Source organism: Achroia grisella, unplaced genomic scaffold (genome assembly GCF_030625045.1).
Source record: "Achroia grisella isolate CSIRO2021 unplaced genomic scaffold, CSIRO_AGI_Agris_v1 utg628, whole genome shotgun sequence".
Taxonomy (NCBI): domain Eukaryota; kingdom Metazoa; phylum Arthropoda; class Insecta; order Lepidoptera; family Pyralidae; genus Achroia; species Achroia grisella.
Window position 1 is genome coordinate 957,579 of NW_026712968.1, and position 13,501 is coordinate 971,079.

Here is a 13,501-nt window from a genome sequence, read left to right on the forward strand (position 1 = left end):
TTTTAAAAATGGAATTCAGAACCACCATTACAAATTACATTACATACAACAGCCAGTGATGAAAACGCATAAATTGAATTACTGAATTAAATTTTAAATACAAAGCAGTATGGTTTATTATAGATTAATGCTACTGTTTTAATGAAAATGAGGATATTTAATACATGGTAAATATACTTCTAAATTATCTATGGGCCATTCATAAATTACGTCATTTGTTTATGCTGATGTTGCAATATTTGACATTTTGTGACAAAAGACTTTCAACTTTATCTGTATAAGTTTAAGGTATAACTTGCTTTGTTTTATTTGTTTACTAAAATAAAATTGCAAAATATGACGCCACACTATGGGGAGGTGGACCCTCACAAGAACGGGTAGAGTGGTCAAAAATTATGAAATTTGTGTAACGTAATTTATTAATGAACCCCTATTCGGAGGTGTATGTAAATTCTAAAAAAAACTATCACTAACATACGGACAAGAGAATATACAGAATTCTTTATACAAACAGCAAATTTATTAAGACTCTACAAATGAAATAACTACATATAACAGACTATTATAATGAGAAAGTATGTCTACACTATATAAATGCATTCAGTAGGTAATTCTCAAAATCCTAATTAAAAACGTTTATATTAGACTCCTTTGACTTGGGGCGTATTTAAAAAAAATAGGCCACCATAAAGGAAGTCAATAAAATGCGTAAAGTTAAAATTAAATCGATAATCCGCCAAACAAAATGCAGTCGTTAGTAATGTGTTCTATATTTAAAAATATTTATCTTTTAAATAAAATGGCAATGCGTGGCACATTTTTTTTTATAGAGATAATTATATTAACATTTTTGCGTTACACTGGGATTCGTTTACATAACCTAATCCGTCATTATTTCGAAAAATAAATAAATATTTTGAGCGTCTCCCTCGAGTCAAGCCACGTCTATTTCATTCCCTAAATGTCACTAAAAAGGTTGATTAAAAACATTACAAAATTTATGAAAACATAATAAAAATTTTAAAGAACTATAGACCAAATATTTTTTCTATATAACCTCATTTGTAACCTAATATTTAATCTGTGGTTAGCGTAAAAAAAAAAACAAATTAATATGACACTGATCTCGAGAGTCTATACCTAAAATGTGAGAATAATTACAGTCAGTGTTTCCGTGGGACGAGATATAAATTAAATGTGTCTTTGGGTAAAGCTACACATGCTGGCTTTTGTCTTAAATCATCTAAATTTTCAGCCGCTACCTCAAACTCTTGCATTATATTCGCGAACATAACAAAACTCATTGTCGTAACTAATGTTTGACCTATACACGTCCTTTTTCCGATACTAAACGGCAGGAAGTGTGGTATATTCCTTTTAACTGATGTAACCTCCTTTTCTGTCTCAGTAGCTTTGTCTATGGGCCCGTTTCTTTCACCGTCTGATTCCATACCGGAGTCGCATTGAGAATTTCTTCGTACCCGCACCTTACTCTTCTCTAAAAATCTCGAAGGATCAAATTTATCCGGTTTCTCCCAGTATTGTTCTGATGTATTTAATTCGTAATTGTTGATAAATACTACAGTACCTTTCTCGACGCCATAACCGGCTACTGCTGCGTTCTCCGTGGCCACATGAGGTACAATAGGTGATGATGCGTATCTTAAACATTCTAGAATAGTTGCTTCTGTATATGGAAGGTTACTTCTATCAGATAGTCCTATAGCGCGTTTCCCTTTAATGAATCCGTCGATTTCCGACCGAATTCTCTTACCGACGTCAGGATCTCTCGCCACAGCTGCCAGACAGAGCATAACAAGGTTACCAACAGAAGAATGACCGCCCAGGAAATCTTCGAGCATAAATATAATAGTATTTCTATCAACTGTCGGATCGTCATGTAGAACCCTTAACAGTCCATCCAAGAAATCTTTTTCGGGGACGTCCACATCCAAATTGAGCTCCCTCTGTTCAACAATTCTGGATAAAATGAAGGATCTGATATCGTGAGACCAACTGGACAATTTTTCCATGTGTTTCTTGTAAAAAGGCGCGAGCCACGGCAAGAAATCGACGGCATACCCCTGGTTTATTTCCCAGAAGATCTCATCGAAGTGGTCTACGATTTTCCTGAATTCGGGATCGTTCTCGTCAAATCTGACACTGCACATGTAATGGGAGAACATGTTCATAGCTGTAGACATGAGGATAGGCTTCAAGTTAATGCTGCTGTCGGAGGTTCTAGTGATGGACTTTAAAGTTTGGATTAGTTCGATAGACTCGAATGTAGCGACGGTTCCGATCTTTGCGTAGCTGTCGGTGTGCTGTTTGGGACCGCAATGCCGTCTTGCAAGGTTGCGACGCCTTAGTTGGAGATTAGACCAGTCACATAGGGCCAAAGCTGTGGACAAAGAAATAGTTTTTTTAAGTTTTTGGAACCATAGAGCGACTGAATGACAAGCCTACGATCCAGTTAATGGTAAACAGTAACCGTAGCCTGAAACACGGGGTATCATGTACGTGTTGCAGACTTTAAATGTGTTTTTAGATGACTATTTAAAACACAATATAAATTATTTTTAAACAATAAATGTAATTTAATTGAATGTTAAATAGTACTTAAATTATACAATATTAAAAGTAACACGAAGCCAAGAGCATAATCGGTCTAAATTTACACAGATAATAAATTCTGCAGATAAAATATTCACGCACGCAAGCGCCCGTCTTGCGCCTTAATGCACATTCAGTTTTAATATGTGAATGTATAATGACACATCACTCAATAGACGATAAAAACAAGCGTCTAAGGACTTACCATATTTAAATTTAGAACCATATTTATGGTGAAAAAAATGGCGGGAAATGTAAAGTCAACAAAGATGTTGTTAGAATGTTACATCAATTTATAAACGATAAAAACAAGCGTCTTAAGAATGACAATATTTAAATTTAGAATCATATTTATGATGAAAAATGGCGGGAAACATTGTACAGTTAACAAAGAGTTTGTCATAATGTTACATCAATTAATAGATGATAAAAACAAAAATCTTAAAAATAACCATATTTAAATTTAGAACATTATTTATAGTAAAAAAATGGCGGAAAATACGAAGAGGTTATAAAGTGAAATGTATTTTGTTATATTTTCTAATACGATTTTGTTTATTTGTTTTGATGGTTACTATATATATACTATATAATAATCAGGATTTTTCGTCATGACGAATTTAGACTTAGTATTTGACGATTAAATTAGGTAAAAGAAAAATTACATATAAAACTAAAAATTATTCCTAGACGGCGCGGCGATAGGCTCGCCCCCTGCCGCGTTGTATACAAATATACCGAGCGAAATGTGGACATATCAAGTGTTGCGTTCACCACCACGACCACAGTTGACAATGAATCCTTTTTTTTTAGGACTACTCTAATGCTACTTATAATATCTGCTTTTTAATATCCCCTACGTGATAAAACTGGCCGACTTCAAAACTGTATGTTACATTTTGGAATATTTTTTTTTATTATTTTAAGATTCGGTATTAAAAATACATACATCCCTAATTTTTCACTCTTTTACCATCAACCTCTATTTTTAAATATGGCAAAACAACGTTGGCCGGGTCAGCTAGTAACTTATGCTTGTGCATTGTATCGTGATCTTGTAATAGGCTTCTTTTTATACCTTCATGCTCTATTAAGTGGGTAACTATTTATCAATGTTAATTATGTTCTAGTAATTTCCATTTCTATCATATAAGCTTTTAAAAAACAAATAAACATCACGACTGTCATTTTAGACGGGGTAGTCAGAGTCACGACTAACCTCTTTTAGAATCAAATGAGTTTTGAAGTTTAGTTACGCAATAAATTTCAGAACGCACACTGCGCTACGTTCAGAAAATTGGAAAAATAAAATTGTTCTTTTTACTATTCTCCATGAAATTTCTTCATATTTTATCGCCGTTTAACTTCTAGACTTTTACGTATATTTCAAGACTAAAATTTGCCAAATTGATTCGGCCGTTCTCGAGTTTTAGCGAGACTAACTAACAGCAATTCATTTATATATATATATATATAGATATTGCGTCCCACTTAATGGCGTATATTTAGATACACGTTTAATGCGAGTTTTTAGGTAATGTACACGTAATTACGTAGATATGTGACATCAGAGCTGTTTAAATCACGGCCCGCAACACCAATGCGAGCCGCAGCTTATATTTGGTCTTTCATTCATAATTTAAGAGAGAACCTCTTGTCGGTGGAGCTCTTTCCACTTTCCTCGATCTTCCATCATGCTCTTAGTAGACAATATTGAATTTGTCTTACTAGACATTATTAAATGCAATGATTATTTTGATGTATCTAGGTGACTGTGTCCCATACCCATCACAATCATCATCATTATCATCATCTGCTTCTTCCTTATCCCATTTATTTGGGGTCGGCGTAATGTTTTTCTCTTCCATTCATCCCTCAATTGTCCCATGCCCCGATGCCTAGAATATTCACAATTACCATCTCTTATTTGTTTTTATAATAATAAATACTCCAAACTTTTCGCTCCAAACTCCAGCTACGTCAGTTCCGTCCATCCATCTATCTACTTGTCAATGTCACAAAGATTATTTAATCTCTGCCTCTCTCTAAAAGTTGTTACGACATGACTCCAATTCTGTCTTTAATTTGCTTGATGTAGCTGTGCCTTGGTCAATTCTCTCCATTTCCTTCTATTTTTCCCTCAATAATGTTTTCATAAAAGTGTCCCAACATTTTATATTTATTATATAATACTAGAATTATATTGCGGCGTATTCTGGATTAGATTGGAAAACAATAATAATAACCCTGGTCAATTCACACAGGATCATATAGTCCCAAGCTAAGCAGAGCTCGTGTTATGGGTACTAATGCAGTGATACAAATATTGAGATTATTTGTAAATACTTAAAAAATATACATACAAATCACCCAGACCGATGCAAACAATCACACTATGAATACGCTTTCTGATCGATCCCCCGTCCAATTCAAACGGAGATCAAAATTACAACGGTCTAAATCAAGACCTAAATTCCTAGAGGTGCCTTCAGACTACAGTAAGATTCCCAAGATTTCCACAACAGGCACATAGACTGAGGTTCCTGTCATCTCAAAGCAAATATTGCTACATCGGACGATAGAGAGCTAGTGCAGATGGCACTACAAACCAAAGGAAGGACTTATGAAGCGGCTGAAGGACAACTCCCGCCTGACCGATACGACGCCAGTCTGAGGGCACCGCTAGGGGTTCGAACTTCTGCTCAGGCCGTCGTAATTTCGATCCCCGTTTGAATTGAACGGGGAATCGATCGGACGGGGGTAGAAACGTCGTATTTTCGTCTGAAACTTCGAACTGATCGATCGGAGGAGCGGGCGAGTCTCTACGACGGATGTCTCTAATAAGAATTAAAAAATGGGCCGTGATCGTAATTAGTTTGGACAGCCCTGGAGTAATATAATTTGCCATTGCATTAAGAAACAAACATACATCAAATTACAAGTGCTAAGCTAAAATTAATATAGGAAATGATATTAATATGTCGAGTATAATGTTTCAATATTAAATTTGGCAAAGGAAATGGCGATTATGCACTTTTCCGACCGTAATGCATTTAGATGAATGTTAATTATGAATTATTTTTTATATTTATTTAGGTTAAATATTTATAATTAATCAATTTAATCGTAATCAATTTAATATTATAAACGCGAAAGTTTCTGAGTATGGATGGATGTTTGTTACATTTACACGCAAAAACAACCGCACGCATTTTGATGGAACTTTACAGTAATGTCAGCTACATTACTTACATCAAATTAACAGATACGTATAAATTTCAGGCAGGTAAAATCGCGGGAACAGCTAGTCATCATTACATACTATAAAATAAAGTCGCTGTCGCTGTCTGTCCGTCCCTATGTATGCTTAAATCTTTAAAACTACGCAACGGATATTGAAGCGGTTTTTTTTAATAGTGATTCAAGAGGTAGGTTTATATGTATAATACATGTACACCCGGGCGAAGCTAGGGCGAGTAGCCCGTATAGTATAAAACAAAGTTTCTGTCGCTGTCGGTCCGTCCCTAATACGTTATGTACCCATGCTTAAATCTTTAAAACTACGCAACAGATTTTGACGCGGTACTTTTTAATAGATAGAGTGATTCTAGAGTAATACAGTACACCCGTGCGAAGCCGCGGCGAGCAGGTAGTAGCGTATAAGTACTAGTAGACTAGTGGACTAGTAGCGTATAAGTACTAGTAAAGTAAGTACTAGTAGAGTAATACAGTACACCCGTGCGAAGCCGCGGCGAGTAGCTAGTAGCGTATAAATTTCACTCAGCTGAAATCGCCGGAACAGCTAGAGATATAAATTTACAATTTATATATCTATCGATGACTCGAGAAACATCGTTTGTGTCATGCAATATTTATTCACTGCAGCTCCGCTCCTATTTGTGACAGCGTGATGTTATATAGCCTATATATGGACTATACAACTGTACTGTATTAAAAAAAAGAACTAATTTGCGTTTCACACTATCTCTACGCGACTCTATCAACTACACAGAGTAGGGGGAAAGGAGATTGTTAGTAATGTGGACTCATGACCCCATTACTAGCAATGTACCATGTCAGGTTGACCTCCACGCGGTTCTCCCTGGAAACAATCGTGATAAGTTCGTGGTGAGGTTGTCACGATGGGCTAACTAACCTGACCTCATGTTCATCTTATCATCCCCCACTGGTGCCCCGCCAGCGTAAACCGTTAGCGCGGCGGGTGCACCATTCCATTATCATCCATAAAAAAAAAAACTACACAGAGTATATACTACTAGCTGCACTCGCGATTACGTCCGCGTGGAATTTAACTTTTTTGTTCTAAAATAAAGGCAGTTTTCTAAAAGAAAACTAGCCTAAGTTACTCTTTATTACATCAGTTATCTGGCAAAAAAAGTCCCGTCAATATCGGTCCAGCCATTTCAGAGATTAGACGGAACAAACAGACAGACCAAAATTGTAAAAACTGTTATTTTGGTGTATGTACATTATCAGGCAGGCGGATGAAATCGCGGCCACATCTAGTCCCAATTAATAATTAACAAATTTATTACAATATTAACAAAAGGTTTGTTTTTGTAATATTATACTTGTTTATCTTTGACCCACTGTTGTCACTAGTCGGCCATATTTAATTACAGGCATAGACAATAGATCATAGCCCACACTTCTAGGTTACTGGGTCATATGAACTTTTTATTAAATCATTAAAATTCCAAAGTTGAGACTAAGCAATTTATAACAACTGCCTTGTATCGGATGCCCGTGCGAAACATTCGTTTTAATATTATTTATAGGAAAGTTTATTTGTCCGTTTGTTTATTAGTCGCATTCGAGCATCTTAGAACCGACCAGACTTTTTTTCGGACTACTCTAATGCTGTTGGCCGCAGCTGGCCTTTACAGCTTCACCGGACGTTAGGGGGCGAGTGCAGATGGCACTCTAAACCAAAGGAAGGACTTATGGAGCGGCTGAAGGACAACTCCCGCCTGACGGATACGACGCCAGTCTGAGGGCAATGCCTAGAGGTTCGAACCTCGTAATTTCGATCTCCGTTTGAATTGGATGAAGGATCGATCGTTATATTACCAGATTATAATTTGTGTAATAAATTATACATATAAAAATAAAATTGGAGTGTCTGATTGCAATATTCAAAATATCCGATTTTTACTACATGCATATGAATATAAATACGGTCCACACACCAAAATAACATTTTTTTTCTGTCTGTCTGTTTGTTCCGGGTAATCTCTGAAATGGCTGGACTGATTTTGACGGGACTTTTTTTGGCAGGTAGCTGATGTAATAAGGAGTAATTAGGCTACTTTTATTTTAGAAAAATAATATAAATTCCACGCAGACGAATTCGCGGGAACAGCTAGTAGTAAATAAGTCTATATATAAAGTTGTATTGTAAGGATGTGTAATATTAAAAAAAAATAGGTTAAGTTTCAATTACGGACGGAGGGTATACAAAAAAGAAAACAAAAATGGGACCTACATTATTGAACATACTCATATCACACCAAAACTGAACTAACACAAAAATTAAATTTTATGAATTTAGACTTTGAATTTAATATTATAGAGTGGATTTTCGAAATTAACATTTTTGAGTTAATACATTATTGTATTTGGTGGGTGCTATATTATTTCGACATATCATATAAAACTGAACTAACTCAACAATTCAAATATTTGAAATTAGACTCGAAAGTAAAAACCGTAGAGTATATTTTCCAAATTTCAAAATGTTGACTTAATACATTATTATACTATTTTAACAAGACTAAACTCAAATATCAATTTTAAAGTTACAAAACACAGTGGATTTTCCAAATTTAAAATTTTTGACTTAATACATTATTGATTAGGTGGGTGCTACATTATTTCAACATATCATATAAAACTGCACAAAATCAAAAATTTAATTTTTTGAAATTAGACTCTAAGTATGATGACTTAAAGTGGTTATTCCAAATTTAAAATTTTTGACTTAATACATTATTGATTAGGTGGGTGCTACATTATTTCAACATATCATATAAAACTGCACAAACTCAAAAATTTTATTTTTTGAAATTAGACTCTAAGTATGATGACTTAAAGTGGTTATTCCAAATTAGAAATTTTTTACTTAATATATTATTGTATTTGGCGATATATTATTTAATTGCGCACAGAGTAAATTGAAGCATTATTTGCTTGTGAGGCTACTGACCGTAGTCTGTGCTTGTAAGTGTGGCGTGAGAGAAATGCAAAAACTTTGTACCCTTTTTACGTAAAATGGCGCGGACGGAGGTATAAGAAATTTCGCACACTTATCTATATATATCCTTACTAATATTATAAATGCAAAAGTAACTCTGTCTGTCTGTCTCGATTTCACGTCAAAACCACTGAACAGATTTAAATGAAATTTGATACACAGATAGTCTAGACCCTGAGAAAGGACGTACTTTTGAATGCGAAAAAAGGGTTGTAAGAGGTTGAAAGTGGGGATGAAAGATTGTATGGAAGAATCGTCATTTTTGAAGCTAAGAGTTTGTAACTTATTTTTGAGGCTGTTGATAAAATAATAAAATATGCCATTCAAAGTTTGTAAAAATTTTACCCCTAAAGGGTGAAATAAAATAGTGGATGAAAGTTTTTACTTAATAATAACATATAGGCTATAAATTAAAAAGATATTATGTAAATTTGGCGATATATACATATACATATATATATATATATATAATATATATAAGTGTGATGCAGACGAAGTCGCGCGGGTCAGCTAGTATATATAAATAAAAATGAATTGCTGTTCATTAGTCTCGCTAAAACTCGAAAACGGCTGAACCGATTAGAATAATTTTAATCTTGAAATAATCGTGGAAATCCAGGGAAGGTTTAAACGGTAATAAAATGTAGGAAAATAGTAAAAAATAATAATTTCTAGAACAGAGTTCGCGGGGTCGGCTAGCAGTTTTTTTTTTTATGATTTTATTATTATTAACCACAGACCCAAATAGTCTATATATACAGTGGGGCCGTTCAAGTATTACGTAAGCACTATAGGGGGGCGGGGGGTATTTTCTTTGCTTATTTTGGATGACATGGGGGTGGGGGAGTCTGTATGATGATTACGTCATCGGTCGTAATTTACTTTTTTACACGAATGGCAACCCTCACATTGTCTTTGTTAAAGTAAAACAATACATTAATTGAAAAATGTTTACGTAAGCATGGGGGGAGGGGTAAGAGCTTTGCTTACTTTTGCTGACAACGGGGGATGAGGGGTAAATAATTGTGATAAATCTGCTTACGTAATACTTGAACAGACCCAGTGCAGAATACTAATATTTTTAAATATTATGCTTAAAAAATACGCTACATATTAAAAAAGCTACTAACAATAGCATGTATTTTACACACACGCTTATACTCTTTTGTTTAATAATAATATTTATTTTTTTCAAGAAAGACACTTCACATGAGACACAACTTTACAAATATAGATCTTAACTTAACCTATGACAGTTAAACAAAGTGGTCAGTTGTGTTTATTTACAACGGTATCTGCACTAAGCATAGCTTGTACCGCAGCGGCCAGATTATGTTCACATATTTATATTTAGTTGATTTTAGGACAGTCAGTTCCAATATAGTATCGATATAAAATTTAATATTATAAGGTAATTTATTAATTAAAATAAAGATTAAGTGTGTGTGTGTTTGTGTGTGTGTATGTCTGTGTGTGCGTTTGGATGTGATTGTTAATGTCTTTGGGTATTTAGTTTAAAAGTTATGACTTCGTTCAAATATCTTTTTCTATTTTTTATTACGGTCGATTTCAACCGCTAGCCAACCATTTGGTTTGCTAGCAATGTTAACTAAATATTTTGTAAGAAACAGTGTAACCAATTTTGTATTACGGCAAACTTGTCAGCAATTATTGACTGAGGTTAATTTTAAAAGCTTTGAAATGAATAAATTCTAAAATGATTTATTCATGTAGGACATTTGAGCCGCTTATGAACGTAATCAAGAATCATTTATTCATATAGGACATTTTAGTCAGTTACGACCGTCACATTTTTTGTATTTTTTTTTCCATACCGTCCAATTTAGCATACAGATTCTATTGAGGAGAACTGGTAAACTGAATTGTATTTTTTTCTTTTTTTTTAAAGCAAGTTTATATACATTGTGAACCTAGGTGTCTATGTTTTTTTTTTATTAGGTTGTTTATTTTTTATTAGGTCTATGTCTAACATTAAATGAAATGCTGCATGAACTATTATTGCCATGCATGCTCGTCTGGAAATCGTCATTAAAATAAGCAAATCAGTCTTATTTATTTATTTTATTTATTTACGCACGCATTACAGATTATTATTATATATAGAATAAATTTTTAACATTCTTTAGAGCACTACAATATTTCTAATATTATAAACGCGAAAGTTAGTATGGATGATGTATTGATGGATGTTTGTTACTCTTTCACGCAAAAACTACTAAACGGTTTGTAATGAAACTTTACAATAATATAGCTTATACATGAGAATATGTATTTATTCTGTATAATTTATATATATATATATATGAATATTTAAAGTATATATTATATTTATATAACATAAATTATATATGTACATAGATTTTGTTTGCCTAATTATTTATTATAGTATTAATATCACAAATTTTTGCCATTACTGCCCTACAACGCTTTCTAGTTCTACCCAAAGGTTGGCTGGTAGAGAATGCCATATGGCATTAAGCTCGCCTCTTGTACACTCTTTTAAAGTGCAATAAAGAATAAAAAAAAAATAACACAAAAACTATAATTTAAAAATATGTTATGTAAACTGGGCGAAATACAATGATAAATGTCAAGTAAGTGTGATGTATGAAGTCACGGCGCGGTCAGTTAGTATAAAAAGTACCTAATGTTAATTGTGGTCGTAACTTCTATCTATAATTAATTACTCTGTGAGCTTCGTTATTAAACTGAGGCTTATCTATAAAAATATTTATAATATATTTTAAATCTAAGATATTAAAGTCTATTTTAATATATTTAGATACGACAGTATCCTCCAATTCTATACACTAGATAACCGACTATAACTGTAATATTTTAAAGTTGATTTCAAATTAAAAAGTATCTAATAAAATATTCGTAAATGTTATACATTTATTTTTATGTAGGAAGTGTTAACGGTGTGGCCTATATAGCGAGATATTATTGCTATTTTATGATATATTAGCCCAATTTTTGTATTGTTTTCAATTTTATTAAATCGTTTAATTATTTAATTATTAAGTTTAGTAATTGTTTTAGTAGTTTTCTTTGTTTTAATTTAAATTTGAACAAGTTTTAGAAAAGTTAAATAGAATTCTAAAATTAAGACTCTTGACTATAAATTCTAGTGAGGAAGGACCCTAGTGTCTTAGATAAAACGTAGAGTTTGCTTTCTCAATGACTATGGTTCTCTGTTTTTTGAGCCAAATTTTTCATCTTAGACAATTTTAAACGAAGAAAGTCTCTTTAAAATAAAAAAAAATATGGAATGGAATTCTAAAATTGTAATTTAAAAAAGAACACTCACAATTGTTTCTGTCGCCGTCGAAGAGCTTGTGAAACCGCATGAAGTCGGGGCGACCACCGAAGAATTTTCCGTTCTGATTCAAAACTTCGCGTATCAACTCCAAATTGTTCACAACCAAACATGGTGTACTGCCTAACTTAATGCTAAATATGTCGCCATAATTTTTAGCCAGCTCCGTAAATACTTGGAAAGGAGATTCTTTTTTTCCAAGCAAATGCAAGCTGCCAACGACGGGCAAAGGAATCGGGCCGGGCGCGGTTTTGAATACTGGCTTGTCATTTTTGAATTTCGAACTCCTCCACGTGACGGCTTTCCTTGAGAAGAAATTGTAAGCCAAAATGGCTACCAGCACAAGGATTATGGCACTCATATTATGTTTCTAAAAAGAAATTTTTAATACGAGTGTCTCTTTATTGGCGGTCCGCCGGCACTGCAGGGTGGGCGAAGCGCGCTGTATTTTTATAGGCTTGCATTTCCATACTTTGTTTTGTATTCAGCGCGTTTTCATTAAATTCACGCATTGGAAATGAAACCTTAATGGTTCGGTTTAAAGTTTATTTGGTAGTGAACCGGCATTGAGATGATCGATTTCCACGGCGTAAACTTAACTTTTTCTGGACGCTGTTTTCATCAATCATTTATTTATTTATTTATTAAGGAGAGGAGGGGAGAACATGTTTGTAATTGTAATATTTACAATGAAATCTGTAAGGTTTTTTTTATGGATGATAATGGAATGGTGCACCCGCCTTTTCTAACGGCTTACGCTGATGGGTCTAATGGAGGATGATAAGATGAGCATGAGGTCAGGTCAGTTAGCACATCGTGATAAATTCACCAGGAATTTATCACGATGGTTTCAGGGGGAACCGCATGGGTCAATCTGACATAGCTGAGCTAACATTACTAGCAATTTTAGGGTTATTAATCCAGATTACTAATAACCTCCATATTACTCTGCAGTAAGAGACGCAAGTTTGGTCGATTGATCGATTGTATTCTCTATGCTTCCTCTTACTCTATGCTCAATTTGTCAATGGCGATCTTTGCTAGAAATCTTGTTTACATCGCTTTGTTCCTTTGCCTCTATTTTGTTACCATGACATATCTGACTGACAGTTCCCTTCCCCCCGATCTGTAAAGTTAAAACCTACGCAGTCTCTATGGAAAATATACCAGTTAATTCTTAATGAATTTACACAGAATATAGTTGATGTGAATCTAGAGAAATGCGGTGTCATGCCTCTGTACCCTGTAATTTCACTGCCTAATCTGCACCCTAC

At 33.9% G+C, this 13,501-nt stretch overlaps 1 protein-coding gene across 1 annotated transcript; it reads right to left on the reverse strand.

Annotated features, from left to right (window-relative positions):
* Window positions 1-1,057: 1,057 nt before the first annotated feature.
* On the reverse strand, window positions 1,058-12,639 carry LOC131849020 (cytochrome P450 307a1). Its single transcript, XM_059198996.1, has 2 exons — window positions 12,219-12,639; window positions 1,058-2,401 (listed from the first exon to the last, which is right to left on the reverse strand). The coding sequence occupies exons 1-2, from the start codon at window positions 12,586-12,588 to the stop codon at window positions 1,164-1,166; spliced, it is 1,608 nt and encodes a 535-aa protein (XP_059054979.1). The 5' UTR covers window positions 12,589-12,639; the 3' UTR covers window positions 1,058-1,163.
* Window positions 12,640-13,501: the final 862 nt, after the last annotated feature.